Raw genomic sequence first — 20,014 nt, 5'->3', positions numbered from 1 at the left:
TTTTAAGACAGATCAAGTACTGACATGCTGTACTAATTTGGGAACAGATCTCTTTGGGACCTTTATGGAAACAAAGAGCATTTCAAGGGACCCGATGCATTTAAAAATGACCCTGAACATTATACACTGCCGGGCCAAAAAAAAGTCGCCACCTGTTGGACAGTTACTGCATTGGCAACAAGTTATTTAGCCCCAACTGGTGCAATGAGTTGCTTCTCATTTCATAAACAACCATGTCGAGAGACATCACGTGGTCCTGGAAAAGATGTTAGTGTGTTTGAGAAGGGTCAAATCACTGGGATCCATCAAGCAGAGGAAACGTCTGAGGAGAAAGAACTGTCCAACGCATTATTAAAAAGTGAAGGATAGTGGGGACTCATCATCTTGGAGGAAGAAATGTGGCCAGAACAAAATCCTGAATGATCATGATCGACAATCACTTAAATGTTTGGTGAAATCAAATTGAAGAAAAACAACAGTAGGACAGTAGGATATGAAGGATTGGGACTGAACAGCTGTTTAGCCGTAAGAAAACCACTAATCAGTGAGGCAAACCGGGAAAAAAAGGCTTCAGTTTGCTAGGGAGCATAAAGATGGGACTCTGGAGCAATGGAAGAAGGTCATGTGGTCTGATGAGTCCAGATTTACCCTGTTGCAGAGTGATGGGTGCATCAGGGTAGGAAGAGAGGCAGATGAAGTGATGCACCCATCATGCCTAGTGCCTACTGTACACGCCTGTGGGGGCAGTGCTGTGATCTGGGGTTGCTGCAGTTGGTCAGGTCTAGGTTCAGCAACAGCATGTGCTCCACGAACGAGGTCAGCTGACCAGCTGCTATGGAGCGCAAACGCCTGCAGAGAGTGATAACAACTGCGGAGAAGATCATCAGGACTCCGCTGCCCTCTCTGCAGAGCATCTACGTCACAGAGTCCAGAGCTGCCTCCACCCTCAAAGACCCCACACACCCCCAACACAGACTGTGCACACTTCTGAAGTGTGCACATCAGGTCATCCTGCATATGAAGCTCTTTGCACACATCTGTTTCACACCTCCATATTTTGCTTCCTTTTCTGTCTTCACTTATTTATTTGTACTATTTGTATTTTATATGTTCTGTTTCTATTGTATATATTAATCGGCGTCTGTGGGTGGACAGCAGAAAGAATTTCATTGCACAGAGAAACACCTTTTCTTTGAATCTACCCGACTACACTGAATGACCAGGTTATTCCATGAATGGGTTTTTCTCCCCTGATGCATGGGCCTATTCCAAGACGACAGTGCCAGGATTCATCGGGCTTACATTATGAATTAGTGGCTCTGGGAGCCAGACATCATTTTCACACATGGACTGGCCACCAGAGTCCAGACCTTAACCCCACTGAGGATCTTTGGGGTGTGCTGGCTTTGCACAGTGGTCCGACTCTACCATCATCAATGCAACACTGGATGGAAATAAATCCTCTGACATTGCAGAAGCTTACTAAACAATGCCACAGTGAATGCGCCAAAGCTGAAGGGGGACCAACAAACTATTAGAGTGTGACCTTTTAATTTGGTGGTGACTGTTTTTGGCCGGGCAGAGTATTAAGGCAGAAAAGCAAATTAGTAAATCTGTCTTTTAGACTTAATGAGAAATAAGTAGAAAAGGCTTTTTTTTTAAATATCTGTACTTATTTCCAACATACAGCACAACAAATGAATGTTGATTGTTACAGCGAAGTCTTTGCTTAACATTTAATAGTATTTTAGAACAGAAGATTCAGTATGGAAGTATGCAACCTGTTATTTACATATAAAACAAACAGTGTATATCTTTGTGTAGCACATATTTGGGCACACTCCTGCTATTTTAAATGTTTTCTATGTGATTTAGTATTTGAAATCATTTTTGTTGTCCAGTTTCACTAAAGTCCACGTTGATCCCAGAGAGCAGTTCTCCTTCACAGGAACGGTTTAAAAGCTCTTTCAGAGTTTCATTCACGTTGTTGAAAGCTGAGGAGAAGCTGCAGTTGGGGTATCTTCTACCTTCATCTGTGTGAAATGACCCCATGACCTCCTGCACCCACTTCACCTCGTTGCTTAGTTCCAGGGCCAGGGCATCAAACCGGCTCTGTCTCTCCTGGAAGCGGTTGCTGATGGCGCCGAGGCTGCAGCCGAAGGCTTGGATGTCATCTTGCAGGCTCCTCTTCAAGGCCTCCACCTTACGGAACTCGTAGCGGATTTGCGAGAGCTCGTGACGCATGGCTTCATTCTCCTCCTTGTAGCAGGCTTCCTTTTCATTATAAATAGAGACCATGGCATCTATATTTTCCTGCAGAGAGTCGTGGGCTGCGGCCAGGCTAACGAACGAGCTCTCCATCTGGTCAATGTCCTCCACGACCTGGGCGAAGCGCTCAAAGTTCACGTAGGTGTTGTTGGGTGGCATGCTCGAGTGGGACTTGATAGTGTACTCCCTCAGGCGCTTGGTCTTCAACTGGCGCCGCTCACTTTTCTTTGGCCCCCTGGCTTTATTTTCTTCCTTGTTCTCATTGGACTAAAGAATTTCAAACACAGAGAGATGAACTGTTTTAAAGAAGAATCTTGGGATTCTTGAAAGGTGCTCTACAAATCCAAGTTATTATTATTATAAATAGTAGTGACTTTATTTATAAAGAACCTTTCAAAAACACTGTCAACATGCTTTTTATTCAAAGAATTAAACATTAAATCAACATCAAAAGTTTGAGAGATAGCATATTAAAAATGTGAAAAGAAAGGATAGTGTGCTCAGGTTTTTAAGAAAACTGCAAGAGATAAGAAGCTGAAAGGACTGGGAACATACAATTAGGTCTGCAAATTTTTTTGGGGGGGTGACGGGGAGTAATTTTGATTCTTTAAAATAAAAATATTTCATTAAAAATGTCAGAGGCTTAAAAATAACTGGAGAACTGACAGTTTCGTGGACGGATGAATCCTGTTACCTAATTAGACGGAGGACGCTAAGTAGATAAAACACAAATTAATAGCTTTTCATGGAAACTTTCAATAACCCTTCCTGTTGGACAGTGACTTGGTTTTCCTCCTCCCTGTTCAGGATTTCCGTGGCTGCTCGTGAATCCTTGTTAGGATCCCTGGGGTTTGGACCCGGCATTTTGGGGAAGTAATTTTGTTGTGGATTTTGGGTTTTATGATTTCTTCAGTTTCTGAGAATCTCTAATCTCCAAAAGTTGATTCTGTTCATCTGGATGTAGCGTTTTGTGGGAGAAACGTTTCATCATCATTAGGTGACGTCTTCAGTCTCAGCTGACTGCAGGTTTCAAGCTTATAAACAGGACATTTGCATAATGACTGAAACCAGCCCACTGAAGGAACAATGGGCTGGGAGGTCAGTAGCTTAATCTTAATCTTAATTATGCAAATTCTCATGACCATTGATCAACAACCACTGATCAAAGACCACTGATCAATAGCCATGAGTACCATTCACAGAGAGTTGGGGAATGGCTGCAATCACATCCTGACGTACCACATTTCACGGATCAGATTAACTCAGTGGACCGACACATCAAATTCACCAGGGAGGATATGAAAAGATTTCCATCACTAATGGGGGACATCTAAAAGCTGACGTGTGCCGTAAACCTACACATATGGATCAGTATTTAAGGTTTGACTCTCATCATCCACTGGAGCACAAACTCATCAGGACGCTACAACACAGAGCGAACACCATCCCCACTGACACAGCAGCCAGGGAGGCAGAAGAACATCAAGAAGGCCCTGAGTAAATGTGGTTATCCCAGCTGGACCTTTGTCAAAGCTGGAAAAGCGCCAAAAGAAAGCTCCAGCCGATCCAGGAGAGAAGAACAACCGCTGCCTAAGCAAAAACCTGTAGTGATCCCGTACGTGTCAGGAGTATCGGAGCAGCTGAGACGCATTTTTTCTAAACACCAGGTCTCTGTGGCTTTGAAACCCCAAAACACGCTCCACCAAAAATTGGTCCACCCCAAGGATCGGGTCCCCCGACACAAACAGAGTAACATAGTGTACGCTGTTAAGTGCAGGAGGATTGGCAGGATTTATACATCGGGGAAACCAAACAACCTCTGGTGAAGAGGATGGTACAACACAGAAGAGCGACCTCGTCAGACCAGGACTCTGCAGTCTGTTCACACCTACAGGCCAGTGGACACTCTTTCAATGATGAGGATGTAACATCCTGGACAGGGAGGAACGCTGGTTTGAGGGCGGAGTCAAGGAGGCCATTTACGTGAAAAGGGAAAGACCATCTCTGAACCGAGGAGGGGGCCTAAGGGTCCATCTGTCACCATCTTACATGCTGTGATTGCAGCCATTCCCCAACTCTCTGTGAATGGGACTCATGGCCATTGATCAGTGGTTATTGATCAATGGTCATGAGAATTTACATAATTATGATTAAGGAACTGACCTCCCAGCCCATTGTTCCTTCAGTGGGCTGGTTTCAGTCATTATGCAAATGTCCTGTTTATAAGATTGAAACCTGCAGTCAGCTGAGACTGAAGACGTCACCTGATGATGACGAAACGTTTCTCCCAGAAAACGCTACGTCCAGATGAACAGAATCAACTTTTGGAGATTTACTTTCCTGGATGATTGAGATGCATCAAAACGGAGAATCTCTTGTGTTTTGTTTGTCTTTCTTTATGTACTGATATGAGTAATACTTTTCTTTAGCCTGTCTTATATCCTCAGTAGACTCTTTATATTCGGCTCTTCTTGTTTGTCTTGTAATATTTAGTTATTATCTTTTGTGATCCCTTTGTACCCCCAGTCATGTTCCTGCATTTCTCTGGTCTCTGTGTATATCTTCAGTCGCTGTGTCAAGTTTCAGTTGCGTTTCCTGTTTTATTGTGATAGTCTGTTGTGTGACGTGTGTTGTGTATAGTTTAATTTCTCTTGCCTCATTATTCCTGATTTGTTCCTGCTGTCTGTACTGTTCAGCTCCCTGGTGACTTTTATAATTTGCATTAGTTTTTTGGTTTAATTTAGTGTTTTGCTTCATGTGGTTTTTATTTTAGATCAATAAAGGGCTCGCCCTTTGTTTTACCCCCACCTGCCTCTGCATGTTGCACGGTATCCTGACAGTCCCTGCTGACCTGAAGTAAAAATGAATTTAAGATAATCCTAAAGCCTGCAATACAACAACAAACCTTACTAACTAAATTTTAGAGAAGCATAATCACACTCTGATCAGTTAATATAGCTCCTGGTTTATATAAATCAAAGTTTTTCTTGCAAGGCAACAACCCAAGTTTTTATTAAGCAGTGATGTTCAGTGTTCAGCTGTGTGTTTAGCATTAAAACCTCAAAATGCCATCTGTGATGAGCCTAACTAATATTATCTTTGTGTTTTTATAACTTGTATTTCACAGGCTTGGCAGTCAAGGCACAATAAAAAATAAACTACATGAATTTCTGGGGCTAGGGCTGGGTCGTCATGATGATAATTTGTGTCTCACAATTTTAAAATGAGGTGGCAGATGACAATCAGACATCTGTCAGAAAGAAAAATCCAGACCAAGTCTTTAAAAATGTCTAATTAGTTTGACAGCTTCTGTTATTATTAACCACCACTGTCTTCTGTGCAGTGTTTTTTTGCTGTGCCTTTTAGTATGAGCAGATGTTTAATCCTGCTGGAAAACCAGAGTGACACTGCCAATATATCCATAAGAGCCATTTCGTTCGCCTGACGCATCACTAGTGGACGCACAACTCTATGAAAACAACTGAAAACGCCAGTGTGGATCGTTTTCAGAAGAAAACACAGTTTTCAAATTTATCCGGGCTGGTGTGGACGTAGTCACAATGTTTTGTTTTATCCACAAAGAGCTCTTGGACTTCACAATTCAGTTTTTGTCCTAATGTGTGAATTGCGTAAAGTCTCCTTGATCAGGTCATTTCAGAGCAACTCTACCTTAAGTCTGAATATATTCCTGAATATGTTTTTCATGCTCCTGTTTCTCTGTAAATTTCTCTGTAATTTGAAACTGAATTTATAACACAGTGAAGTTTTTAAAAAGCAAAGAGCCCTAAGTGGTTTCTGAGGCATCGTTTCTCTATAAAGCTCTCTGATAGCCATGCGTTGCTCTGCGAACTGAGAACTTACCTTGATCCATGGGTGATTGAGGGCATCTTGAATTGTTAATCTTTTCCTGTGAGACAAAAAGAAATCTTGCTAACTTTCATTATGTAAAAGTGGTGACTATAATGAGCTCTCCTGCTGTGGCACAAGTATCCTTCACTAAGCTATCCCTGAGCTCTTACTTCTTATCCTTCTCGAGTAGCTGGCTGATGAAGCTCTTGGCCCGCTTACTGGTGTGACAGAAGAACTCTTCATCAAACTCATAATTTATGGCTGAAATGTTCCCCAGCGTGTCCTGTTTTGTGTCCCCCAGGAAAGGAGAGGCACCACTCAGCCTGGAATAAAACAATAAAAAAGTGCAGTTTATTATACTGCTGCATTACTGTGTATATGATATTGTAGGAGATGCCACATTAATATTGGTCGAGGTTAACTTGCAGGATGTAAGTGATGACACCAATGCTCCACATGTCTGCTTCCAATCCAAGGGGCTCATAGTTGACAATCTCTGGAGCTTTACAGGCAACCAATACAAAAATAAATAAATATACACATGAAACAGAAAGGTAAACATTTCCTTGTATTTAGATCTAATATTGCAAACCCTTTAATGCGTTTCTATTTTTAAAGACATGACAGTTCAAAACCAGATTGCTGACTGGATAACTGGGACCAAACTCCTTTAAAATGTCCATTGCGCTGTAGAACTGCTGGCAGTAAACAATGCTTTTCTTTCTAGCTTTTCTTTTTTCTATTATTTTGTGGATATGTTTTCATTATTTTTGTTTACCTTCGTGTTTGTCCAGATTATTTTCTGATCAGTTAAGCAAAGCTGAGAGTTGTGATTAAGTGGATAGATCGACATTCCCTAAATCTTCAGGCTGCCAGATTTTGCCAATTTTTTTAAATTTCCTGAGAAGACTTCAAAAATTAGACAGATTGTAAAGATTTTAAAAATGGAATGAAAAAGATTGGGTGACTGTAGCTCCGGAGATAGAGCTCGGTCATCTACTAATGGAAAAAGAAAAAGGTTCTGGTGTGAATGAGGTGTTGTATAAAGCAACAGGAGTCCCCAGGTAGAGCAGAAAAGCACTATATAAGAACCAGTCCATTTACCAACAGTGAAGGAATATGAGCTCTGTGCTACTCCAGTTTATAAATAATAATCTTACCTACAAACTCAGGAGTTCCAAAGATGTTCTTGAACTCAACTCCAGCTTCAATCTTATGGGCAAGACCAAAATCAATCAGTTTTATTCTTGGCAGGGGTGTGTTCTTATCCAAAAGCATTATGTTTTCAGGCTGCAGAAGACAAGAACATGAACTAAGCAACTTTGAACACTTTACATTAGGAGGGTCTAAAACATGTGAGTTGATTTTCTGATACCAAAAGGAAAGAAAATTTTAAAAAAGGGAAAATCATTTGTGGAAAGCAGTGAAAAATGGACCCATCGTGTTTCTATGCACAGCTTAATTCATGAATTTACTTTATTTACTATATGCTCAGTGGCATTTTGATCTACTAACAAGTTTTCAACTAAGAGTGAAATAAATCATTTTATTGATTAGTACATGGGATACATCGTCAGATAAGTGATTGTTTCTAAATGTCAGAAAAATGTTGTTACAATGTTTTGTTTTTTTCACTTAGCACATCCAGATGTGTTGCTACATATGAAGACCAGTCAATCATTTTGGACACACCTGGTCTTATTCTTTTTTCTTTTACAGTGTTTGAAATAACACATACTGATGTTTGAAGTGTGATCTGTTAACTGTTTCACACTCTTTATTCTTTTCACTTCTTCAGTTGTCCTCTGTTTTCTTTACTTTGATCTCTAACTTATCCCACACCCATCTTAGTTCAAACCGTACGGAGCGATGCTTCTTCCAGGAGAGCACCAGGTACATGTCTGAAACGCTGCATCACCCATACAGTTATAAGATAAGATAAGATAAGATACAGAGTTTAAAAAATTGATTGTTTTGTTGAGTTAGATTGTTAGATTCTGTTTAGAAATACAAAAGCAGCTTTGTAACTGCAGGAATGTCTTAAAGACATAACGTCCTGAATGACCTCGAATTTTCTGCTTCTAAATTCCGATAAAACTGAGGTTGTTGCACTAAAAATCTAAGAAATATGGCATCTGGATGGCATTACTTCAGCCTCCAGTAATACTGAGGAATCTTGGAGTCATTTTCCACATACAAAAAATCAGGCCTCATCTTATCTTAATGATCTAGTCACCCCATTAGAGCAATTTGCTCTCAGACTCTGGGCCTACTTTTGGATTCTAGACTAGTTAAAAGTAGAATGGGAGGCAGAGCCTTCAGCTTTCAGGCCCTCAACTGTGGAACCAGCTTCCAGTTTGGATTTGGGAGACAGACACCCATTCCACATTTAAGATTAGGCTTCAAACTTTCCTTTTTGGTACAGCATATAGTTAGGGCTGGACCATGTGACCTTTCTGAATCCCTCCCTTAGCTATGATGCAATAGGTCTAGACTGCCGGGGATTCCCATGATGCATGATGAGTGTTTCTTCTTCAAACATACTTTTTCACTCATTATCTGTTTATACACCACTTTGCGTGGTTCCACTTTGCATTTAATTATTTTTAAATGCAATGGTTCTCATCCACAGTGTGTCTTTGCCCTGTCTTGATCCCCTCACCCCAACTGGTTGCAGCAGATGGCCCCGCCCCTCCCTGAGCCTGGTTCTGTCGGAGGTTTCTTCCTGTTAAAAGTTTTTCCTTCTCACTGTCGCCAAAGCGCTTGCTCATAGGAGGTCATATGATTGTTGGGGTTTTTCCGTTTTCTTTGTATTATTTACCTTACAATATAAAACACCTTGAGGCAACTGTTGTTGTACGTTGGCTTTGTTCAACATGACCCCTCAGAAGGGACTTGATCCATGAAACTACTGGTCAACAACCTGCCTCAGCACAACATGGAAGCTCCTGTCAGTTATCACAGCAGCTAAGATGGCACATTGATCAATACATGAGCAGGAAGGAATGGGTACAACATTAACTACTGGAAGATAGAGCAGTCACTTGAGACTATAAGACCAAACTGACAAACCAGTGAAACACCTGGATTGACAACAAGAAAGCCTATAATTCAACAGAACCCTAAGAGCCTTCATCATGAACCCAATGCAACACACTAGAAGTCAACTCTCACAAGTCGCCATCAAGTGTGGGATTGACCAAGGAGATGCAGTATCTCCCTGGCTGTTCTGCATAGGCCTAAACCTCCACTAGGATCTACAGCAATGACATATGTTTCGGAGGTGTGGTCCCTGGCTCAGCTGCAGGGGAAGAGTGGTGCAGTGAGCCACAGGTGGTGGTGACAGACTGATGACAGTGTCTCTTTCTGTTTCTCTATATAGTGAAGGCAAAGTTGAGCGGGGACGGAGAGAGCTGGACTGGAACGACTGTTCCCTGAGTTCACAACTGTCAATAAAACGCAATTATAGTGAGCACGATCATCGTGTGCGTCGTGTACTTTTACAAGTGGCGCCAAAACCCAGGAGTGGGATGTCTGACCCACACGATGCGCTACCTACCCAGCCTGCGCAGTTGTTGGCACAGATGCTGGTGGAATTGGCAACTATGTGTCAAGATCAGGCGGTGGCCCAGCGGGAGCGTCTGATTAAGCTGCAGGAACACTCAGACCAGCAGACCAGGGTCCTTGAGCAGCTAGTTGGGGCTCCTGCACCGTCGAAGCCCCTGCCTCTGTCAGTAGTGATGCAAAGGATGGGGGACGGTGATGATCCTCAGGTTTTTTTGGAGGCATTCCCTGAGCCTACTACCGCCCTCACAGAGCTGCGTCGCTGACATGAGCCAGGCTGTGTTGGAGCAGATGGGCCTCACCCAAGAAGATCATCGCCGGCGGTTCTGCACCTGCAGGCTGACTGGGGAGGATCATCCGCTGCCGGCGGAGACAGCTAAGTGGACGTGGTGGTCACACTGGTGGAGGATCACCTGGCTGCAAAAGCAAGGGAGGACTTGCCACCCCCCGCCACCTGGAAATTACCCCCACAGGAGATTTCCCACTGGAGCATTCTCTTGATGACACTCTGCGCTCAGCCTTTGACCAAGTGATTGAGATTGATGGTCACGTGGTGCACCCTGAAGCCGTGCGGACCTACCCGGACTTCATGTTCGTGTTATTAAAAGACAGGTTATATTGAGTGAGTCGTGACACTCGCACGGAGGAGACACACAGCCAGCTGTTGGTGCCACAAGGCTGCTGGGAAATGATTTTCCAGGCGGCTCATTATAACCCCATGGCAGGGCATATATGACAAAACTCTGGAGCAAATAATGGCCTGGTTTTATTGGTCGGGCATCTGGGTGGATGTTCACCGCTGGTGCGCATCCTGCCCAGAATGCCAGCTTGTCAACCAGCCAGCCATTCAAAAAGCGCCTTAGCGCCCACTCCCACTAGTGGAGGTCTCATCGGGCGATTTCACCAGAGTGCACGTGGCTATCGCTTTGTATTAGTTCTGGTGGATTATGCAATGGGATACCCAGAAGCAGTGCCACTGCGCGACATCTCTACAAAGCGTGGGGCACAGGCACTGTTTCAGGTCATCTCCCGAGTCGGTATCCTGAAAAAATATTGACTGAGCAGGGCACGTCGTTCATGTCTCGCACACTGCGGGAACTGTCCAAATTGTTGGGCATTAAATCTGTTCGGATCAGCGTCTACCACCCTCAGACCGACGGGCTGATGGAGTGGCTGAATAAGACTTTGAAGTCCATGATTTGTAAGTTCATTCACGAAGAGGAATGCAATTGGGATCGCTGGTTAGACCCTCAGTTATTTGCAGTTGCCGAGGTCGCCCAGGCCTCCACAGGATTTTCTCCCTTTGAGCTGCTGTTCCGCCAGAAGCCACATGGGGTGCTCGACCTGATTAAAGAAAGCTGGGAGGAAAGTCCGAGCTCTGCAAAGAATGAGATTCGGTAGGTGTTGGACCTGAGAGCGAAAGTCCATCATTCCCGCCTCCCTCCATTGTGATGACCATCTCACACAGGCTGATTCCTGAACATAAAAGGCAAATTGTTCAGAGGGAGTTAGCCAAAACGCTGAAAATGGGAGTAATAGAGGAGTCACACAGCGCCTGGCTGATATTAATCCCTTTGTCCTGTTTATTTTGGGCTCGTTCCTGTAAGAGCTCTGAGTCTGAAAGCTTGTACAAGTAGTATAGAGGCCTTTGGCAGTTATTGGGTGGTTTGGATCACTACATATAGGAGACATCTAATAAGATTACCCTTGCCAACTGTGCCAGTAAGCCTCCCCTGGCAGCTGAGTCTCAAACCACACCCCACCACCACAAACATCTCATCTGTGGTGAAAAAAGAGACTGTGATATATCTTGTTTGGACAAACCTTAAGATCAAAGTGGGCTATCTTTCTGGCGTGAAGGTAGTTCACCCCCTCGAGGATTTGCTTGATGAACTGAGTAGCCTCCTCCTCACTCAGAGACTCCTTCTGGGCCAGGAAATCAAACAGCTCACCACCAGAGACTCTGAAAGGGTAAAAAAAAATCACTGTAAAAAATGCCGGTTTATCTCTTTTTATACGTTTCTCCTTCATTGCAGTCGCCGCTCTTCTGTCAGGTCATATTAGAACAGAAAGGACCATCTCCAAACTTTTCCCACACATTTAAAATTGTGAATATTTGGTAGCCAGAAAATGTTATGACTGGGCAAGTGCGATGCTATCACAGTCGGACGGTGGAATTCACTGAGCTCCTGAGAGCGACTTGTTCTTTGACAAATGCTTATAGAAGCAGTCTGCATTCGGAGGTGCTTGATTCTGTACATCTGTGGAAACACCTGAATTCAATTACATGGATGGGTGAGTGAATACTTTAGGCAATCTAGTGTATATATGTCACGGTTCTGGGTCCATTGGACCCAGTATTTTGAGTTTATTATGTTTTGGTTTAATTCTGCATCATGGATTGTTTTCTTGTTCTCTTGTTGTGATGATGATGATGATTATTATTAGAGTTTCATGTTTCTGATATCCATGTTTTATTGTGGTTTCATGTATAGTTCAGTTCCATGTGTCATTTTCTGTCTCTCTGTGTTGAGTCCGTGTCTCTGAGTTGTGATTCATGTTTCCTGTTTTATTGTGAAAGTCTTTGTCTTAGGTTAGTGTGTGCAGCTTTGTTCCCCCTGTCTCGTCAGCCCTGATCTCTCCCAGCTGTGTCTCCCTCCTGTTGCTGATTCCCTCATTACTACCCTGTGTATTTAAGCCCTGTGTTTTCCCGTGCTCAGTGTCGCGTCGTACCCTCAGATCCTGCCTGTGTGTTCCAGTTAGTGTTTTCATGTTTGGTTTCTGTTTTGTTGGTGCCAGCAATAAAGCTGTGGTTTTCAGTTATGTTTCCGTCTCAGAGTCCTGCACTTGGATCCACATCTCCACCTGCCCGCACACAGAGCCCTGACAATATACTTAATATCTAAAATATATATATAGCTTCATATATCAAATGATTTCTTTTTCTCCATGTTTTGTAACCTTTTTTCTCCCCGGTCATGACCCTGTGTCTGTCTGGCTTCTCCATGTCCTGTCTCTGCAGGTTCCTGGTTTCCCTGCCATGGCTAGTTAATGTCTCCAGTTCTGGTCCCTGAGTTTCTCTTCCTGTTAATAGTCTCTCTGTGTTTCGTCCTTTTTTCTTCCCAGTCAGTCGTGTCTCCCTGTCTTTCTCCAGCCCCTTTATGAAGTTCACGTGTTTTAGTCTGGGTCTCAGTGTGTGTGTTACTTCCTGTTTTATTTTGATAGCCTTGCTTTCACTTATACAGTACCAATTTAATTTCAGTAGTCACCTCTAGGCAACATATATTATAAGGACATGTTTCAACATCACAACCACATCTAAAGAACAGCAGGCCTTACTTGCCTCACCTATGATCAGTGTTCATGATTCAGTAACAAGAAATGGGGGAAAAAAGGTAGATTTCCAAGGCTCAACACAAAGGCTCGTCTCATTTGCCAAGAAACATCTTGATGATCCTAAAAACTTAGGAGGAACATATTCTATGGACTAAAAAGACAGATGTTTTACTTTTTGTAAGGTTTGCATCCTGTTACATCTCACATAAAACTAAAACAGCAAGTCATATAAGGGTATCAGCAAACATGGTGGTGGCAGTGTGATGTACCGGGGCTGCTTTGATGCTTCAGGATCCAGACAACCTGTTATCAGTAATGGAGCCATGAATTCTATATACCAAAAAATCCTGAAGGAGAACGTCTGATTGTCTGTTTGTGGATGTTAGTTAAAGTCTGGACTTGCATGTTCCCAAGAGTGGGACAAAATTAAGTTTTAGGTAGGTACTTAGGTAATGGTAGTTATTTTCCATTAATAAATGAAAACATAATTTAGAAACTTTTACATTGACTCCAGTTATCCTTGTCTAATATTGATCTAAAACATGGAACTTTAGCAGACATGATAAAAAGAAACCAAGAAGGTGTCAAATGCTTTTTCACTAGTGATGGGATTTCCGGCTCTTTTTAGAGAACCGGCTCTTTCGGCTCCCAACCGGCTCTTCAGGTTGTTTTGTTGCTTTAATTAATTTATTATTAACAATAATATAAAATTATGCACAAAAGGAATTACTAATGTAAAAAAAAAAAGTGGTTTTATTTATATATGTTTATATATAAACATATGTCGTGGCCCCTAGAGACAAAACACGTACAAACTCCAAAACACATTTCTAGCATGAACTGAACTTCCAAAGCAGAGCTACTAGATCACTTAAATTACACAATTGAAAGCATGTGTGTATTGTTTGTGTATTTATACACAAGCACTCATATATATTCAAATAATTTTTAAAAAATGTTTATTTACCTGTTACTACCACACACCAAATCCGGTCATTGGTGCTTCCCGGCTTGTGTAGTCACCAGGTAACAAAAGCTCAACACTGCCCCCTAGCATCCTGGAGCACTTCTGTTGTCTTTTGTACGTGTTTTGGAGTTTTTACGTGTTTTGAAGTTTTTACGTGTTTTGGAGTTTTTACGTGTTTTGAAGTTTTTACGTGTTTTGGAGTTTTTACGTGTTTTGAAGTTTTTACGTGTTTTGGAGTTTTTACGTGTTTTGAAGTTTTTACGTGTTTTGAAGTTTTTACGTGTTTTGGAGTTTGTACGTGCTTTGTCTCTAGGGGCCACCGTAAATATACTTTTATTTATTCACTCCACATAAAATGTAATAAATAAATCCTGTAATACAAAAATCAACTATTCACATTTCAACTTTTAACTATTTAAATTTTCAGCTTTTTCCTTTTAAACAAATTTAAAGTGAAACAACACAAAACACTGCAAACCACAACACAATTAAATATAAATTAAAATATGAAAACAAAAAGAAGATGCATATTCTCTGTCATATGGACAGTGAAGCGGGAAAAAAGTGCGAGAGAGAGAGAGAGAGAAAGAAAAAAAACCCCCACGGCTCGCGATAAGGAGCCAATAAAAAGCCGGCTCTAAGAGCCATTTCGTTCGCGACCGACCCATCACTATTTATTGGACAAGTAGAGCAGAAAAGAAGAAATATTGGGCTTAAAAAACTATATACAGCAGACGAGCAGTATCTGAAAGTTACGTCCTTCAGAAAAATCCAGCAAAAAACTGTCTTATGGTCCTTCAGTTGATCCTTCTGCAGCCTCGTAAGAAATGGGCTCTGCAGAAACGGTAATTATAATTACTGAAGCACTGCGGGATGATCTCGACAGAGAACAGAACAAACCAAAGCCAATATCCAATAAATAGTGTTGAAATGACCTTCCTATTCTCTTCATGAAAACTCATATTGACTTTCACACTTGTTACCACCAACTCAGAGTTTGCTATATTATGCATGCCTGTATTTTCATGCATATTTGCACATTTCAATGATTTGTGCACCCATTTCCCATCTGCCTGGCAAAATATAGAATATACATAAAGATTTTCCACTGTACTGTATTTTAGAGAAGCTAATTGGGATTACTCAATAATCTTTGAGTAATTATAGTTATAATCAGCTACTCACAGCTCCAGGATGAGCACCACATCAGTGCGGTTCTCATAAACGTCGTGCAGCATGACGATGTTGGGGTGCTGAATCTGCTGGAGGATGTTTACCTCTCGCTCTATTTCGTCTCGCCGGACTCCACGAGAGCTCGCCATGCTCTGCCGTTTTTTGATAAACTTGGCAGCAAATTCCAAACCTGTAGTTTTCTCTCGACATTGCTTCACAATGGCAAACTGCCCACTCAAACACAGAGAGGAAATCACACAATCAAATGAAGATCGCTGAAAAAATCACTTCCTAACTACCACACAGGACCATGAACATATCTGCGGGTTAGATGGAAACAAGGGTGCAGTCCTGTTGACTGCACATAACTGGTGCACTGCAAAGTTTAGGCAAACTACAACATTTGTGGGTCTTTTTATGTTAAAATAGACCAATGAGTAATTTAGTTATGTGTTTGACTGTTTGACACTTTACTAACTAGAATGCACCCAACAAATTTCCTTATCTATACTGAAAATGACAAACATTTTCTATAACAAACTGCACAGTTACACCACAGGTCATGTACAGTATTTAACATTCAAATTCACTTATATGACCATGCAGCTGCATCTATTTTTTTCCTGGTTCACTTCAATGGTTTGTAAGCTGACACTCGACTTCCTGCAGCCAGGCTGAGAGCAAATATAACCTCTGCTAAATATAAACAAGTCCTTTAAAAAGCAGTTTGATGTGCACGACATTTGTCTCTCTCACACAACACACAGCAACAAAAGCAAAGCCAAACATGCAACTTTGTTTCTCACTTCTCTCAGAAATAGAGCGGATCGCTTGATATTTAGAGAGTGTGTGTCAGCAATCATCAGCTAAAAAGGAAGCTGTGTGCAGCCAAAGACAAATAAAAGACTTTTCACTGGTGCAGTTAATGACCCAGTGTCATTTCCATACCGTTAGAGCACAGAAATAACTCTGTGGAAGAGTAAACGTAAGTCAAGTTTGAAAAAGATCCCAGTGTATTTTGTGTAGGTGTCTACTCTGCAAACATGCCTTATATTATCTACACCAGGATGACCAGTGATGAGCAGTTAAATGTTAGTTGGTGTTCTGGTTGGTGGTTGAGTTTGTAGTTAATATGCTGTTGTTCTCAATCCATCAGTGTCACTATCTGCATTCTGATTTACATTAAACTAGCTGCTGTTACTCATTAAACTACATTTAAAACAGATGCAAAAACCGTGCCCGTCTGTACCTGCCAAGCTCTTCACCAATTTCATAGAAATCTTCCACTTTCTGTTGCTTGAATAGATCCATGACTGCTGCAGTCCCCAGTTTGGTGTTTGTATTTCTGTCTGTCCTGAAATGGTAATTAAATAACACGTAAAAAGTGCTTTACTTAAGCAACATGGCCCAATTTTAAAAAAAACATCTACAAATAATAAAGGGGGAAAGATTTTGAAGTAAGCCCGAAAATAACCATCGCAGCTTCCGATGGAAAAACAGAAACTCCAGCGTGTCGTGCCAGACAGACGCTACACAACGATAATGTGTAGAAAATGTGTTTTTAAAACATACGTAACTCTGTGCTCATGGACTTCACGTCCTCCTCGTCATGCCCTGTCCCCGTGTCCGTGTCCCCGTGTCCGTGGCTGCAGCGCTCTGCACAGATCACGGAGTCGGGCAGAAAAGTCTCGGAACTTATGCCACAAAATTCGTATAGTTGGAAACAAATGTCGTCGTTATATATCGATAAAACTGTGTGTGTGTTCAGTTACAGGATCTGAACATGTGTTTGTGTTTGGTAAGATTAACATGATAAAAATGGTGAACCAGTAAAAACGGAGATGCTAACATCGAATTTGTTGAATCACACATGTGACATATGAAAACAAATACACAGTAGTCCTCACGTTTATGAGTGGACAGTTTCACTTCATAATGCAGTTAGTAATGGAGCAATTTCCCAAGTGACTTCTCTAAATAACACGTGTAATTTTCCTCCAAGTACTAATAACACTTCTTAAATATATACTTACAATGAAATGCAGGTAATAAAAGAACAAGAGGTGAGCTATCAAGCAGTTTTAAAGGAAAGGAGAAAAAATATGTGTAAATATAATGTGTAGAAACAAGGCACAAAGCATAGTTATGGTTATACTGTAGATCAGCGGTCCCCAACCCCCGGGCCTCGGACCGGTACCGGTCCGTGAGTCGTTTGGTACCGGGCCGCGAGAGTTGAGGCTCAGGTGTGAAATGTATAGTTTTCAGGGTTTTTATCGGTTTTCAGCGTTATTTTGTTATCGTTCTTATCGTTTACTCGGTTTTCCTGGGTCTTTTCACGTGTGTTATGAATAAATCTTCTTTTTTTCGGTACCGGTACTAGTTTTATTTTGTTGTATTTATCCGTGACACCTTAAAGGCCGGTCCATGAAAATATTGTCGGGCATAAACCGGTCCGTGGCACAAAAAAGGTTGGAGACCGCTGGTGTAGATGGTGTAGTTAAAGTAAGAACTGTTCATTAAGCTGTAGCTACATCTTTATCTTCAACATTCACCACGTCACCTTTAACCTGCTGGGGCCAGGGTGACGTGGTGGGTTGGCAGATTGGTAATAAATAATAAATGTTAGGAAATTACAGCATCAGTTGTGGGATATAATTGTTGTTCTACCCAGATTTTGAATTCTCTCTTTCTGCAGTATCAGTACTTGCTATTTTTTAATCTCATATTTCTGTTCTGTTTTCAATAAGCAGTAGCATATATAGATTTTACAAAGTAAAAACACTGTTGAGTCTGTTACAGGTGAAGAGAACAGAGGTAAGCAGGAGGCGTTGGGTAGGTATGTTGTTTCCCTATTATCAGTGTTACTTTTTGTTTTTATTAGTCTTTTACCCTTCAGTCTGCTCAGTCCGCTCAATCAATTAGAGTCTGACTCTAGTTATTAAGCTCCCCTTGCGAAAATGTTTTTGAAATCTTAATAGTCAGGCTTTCCAGTTGGTCTTGTATTCCTGTAGATGTCCAGTAATATCCTCTTTGACCGATTCTCTTATTTTCCCCCTTTGCTGCATTTGCTTTTCGCTAATAGTCTTTAAAGTTTTATTATTGTCGACCATAGCACATGAACAATGTAACTATTGGACTTCTATCCTTTGCATGCAGTGCACATAATGTGCTTTAAGTTGTGACATTAGTAGTTTTATATAGGCTCAGACTGGGTGTGCTTAGAAACCATGAAAAGGAACATGGGGGGGAAAGGTCATCTAAAGCTATATGTGTTTTTAGATTTGTTAATCCAAAGTACAAACCAAATGAAATATTTACTTTGGGCCAAGCTGTTAAAGTTCAATCTGGAACAAGGAACACAGATAGTAAAATGAAAGTGCTTGTGCAATGTGAGGCAGAAAAGCTGGTGGCAGATGAACTAGATAAACTGAAACAATACCCCGATTCAGATGAGAGACAGAAGTAGTCAAATGAGGCACCTCTCCTTCCTTTAGGAGTATTACATCAGAGCAGAGAGTATGCACACCTGTGCTCCGTCAGCAGCTCACATATGGATGTGGATGGAGAAGAGGTCGGGTGTTGAGCTGAATATGGAACCACAGGAAGGAGGCGGCCTGAAGGAGCTGGTGCTTCGATGGTTTACTGAGACACAGGCACCGCTCATCCAGCACAACGGAAACTTCCCTGACTGGTTTCAAGGCCTTGCTACGAGAAAGTAAGCAGCATACAAAAGACCTTTGCTTCAGGACACGTAGAGACTAGTGAAGAGAAGATACCCAGAAAGCTGATTCTGTTCACCTGGATGTAGTGAAGAAGTCACTTTGATGACTAACCAAACATTTCTCCCACTGAGAACGCTACGTCCAGATAAACACAATCAACTTTCTGGGGTTTCCTTATCCAGATGACTGAGCACATGAAAAAAACTCGGCTTTTTTATAGGAAGTTTAAGAATTTCTGCTTTACTGGGGCTTCATCACTTACACGTGATTTCATTTGAACACTTATTCATAGGCTACCGTAAATATCTCCCATCACTATTATGGTTTTACTGTCCGTGTTTGTGGGAAGCTACTGAGGAAATGCAGTGTTTGAATATCATTTTCATTCCATGCTACCTTATACCCAGTGTTGGTGAAGTTACTTGAAAAAAGTAATCAGTAACTAATTATTGATTACTTCCCCCCAAAAGTAATCCCGCTACTTTACCAATTACTTATTTTCAAAAGTAATTAATTACTTAGTTACTTAGTTGCTTTTTAAAAACACGATTTACAACCTGAATAGGTGATAAAGTGATAGATCTTTCAGCCCAGTTCTACTTTTTCTACATAATCATCATACAAAATGTAATCAAATGGAAAAGTCTCTTTTTAAAACTTGTTTTATTAGTTTTAATCTTTTAACTTTATGCATCAAACAAAAATTTAATTATCTGCAACATTCTCTGACTGGAAGAAATTTGTTTAACATTTAAACCTATTTTCTGCACATTCCAGCACATAAAATAAAATATTTTTTGTGTTTACACTCAGTCTTTCAAATAGATGCAAGTAAAACACAGCAGAAAATAAATAAAGTCAAAGACTAGCGGTCCTGTTGCTCTATTTTCACCTGTAAAGCAGGAGTGGGGTAGGCGGAGGGTTACCCTGGTGCAGGTGTGCAGCGGTCAGTGGAAGAATCCGCGAGTTTCTCTGTGAGTTTCCCATTACGTCGTAGCTACTCGGTGCTTGTTTGGAAGTTTAGGGGTTTTTTCGCTGTAAAAAGAAGTTTTCTTCCCACGCACAACGGACACTAATGTTTTTGTCTCTTTTTATGGAATCAAACTCAAAGTAAGGTCAGTACTTCCACGCTTTA

At 41.4% G+C, this 20,014-nt stretch overlaps 2 protein-coding genes across 4 annotated transcripts in view; one reads left to right on the top strand and one right to left on the bottom strand.

Annotated features, from left to right (window-relative positions):
- Positions 1-1,744: 1,744 nt before the first annotated feature.
- dapk2a (death-associated protein kinase 2a) lies at positions 1,745-18,786 on the bottom strand. 3 transcript variants are annotated; one of them, XM_087842736.1, is made up of 9 exons: positions 18,684-18,786; positions 16,407-16,511; positions 15,170-15,391; positions 11,506-11,644; positions 7,278-7,407; positions 6,544-6,619; positions 6,288-6,440; positions 6,130-6,175; positions 1,745-2,535 (listed from the first exon to the last, which is right to left on the bottom strand). In XM_087842736.1, the coding sequence occupies exons 2-9, from the start codon at positions 16,466-16,468 to the stop codon at positions 1,885-1,887; spliced, it is 1,479 nt and encodes a 492-aa protein (XP_087698862.1). In that variant the 5' UTR covers positions 16,469-16,511; positions 18,684-18,786; the 3' UTR covers positions 1,745-1,884. The 3 variants fall into 3 exon arrangements, with proteins under 3 accessions (XP_087698862.1, XP_087698855.1, XP_087698868.1); XM_087842729.1 differs by lacking the exon at positions 18,684-18,786 and adding an exon at positions 16,730-16,802 and having other exon boundaries at positions 1,747-2,535; XM_087842742.1 differs by lacking the exon at positions 18,684-18,786 and having other exon boundaries at positions 1,747-2,535; positions 15,170-15,384; positions 16,407-16,484.
- Positions 18,559-20,014, top strand: part of sh2d7 (SH2 domain containing 7) — a 31,897-nt gene continuing 30,441 nt past the window's right edge. The window contains exon 1 of the mRNA XM_006808095.3: positions 18,559-18,872. Within this exon, the coding sequence (XP_006808158.2) occupies positions 18,676-18,872 (197 nt within the window). The 5' untranslated portion in view covers positions 18,559-18,675. The remainder of the gene's footprint in view (positions 18,873-20,014) is intronic.

The sequence above is a fragment of the Neolamprologus brichardi genome, chromosome 1 (genome assembly GCF_056152115.1).
Source record: "Neolamprologus brichardi isolate AB-2024 chromosome 1, ASM5615211v1, whole genome shotgun sequence".
In the NCBI taxonomy this organism is placed as follows: Eukaryota; Metazoa; Chordata; class Actinopteri; order Cichliformes; family Cichlidae; genus Neolamprologus; species Neolamprologus brichardi.
This window is presented reverse-complemented; position numbering and strand designations above follow the sequence as displayed.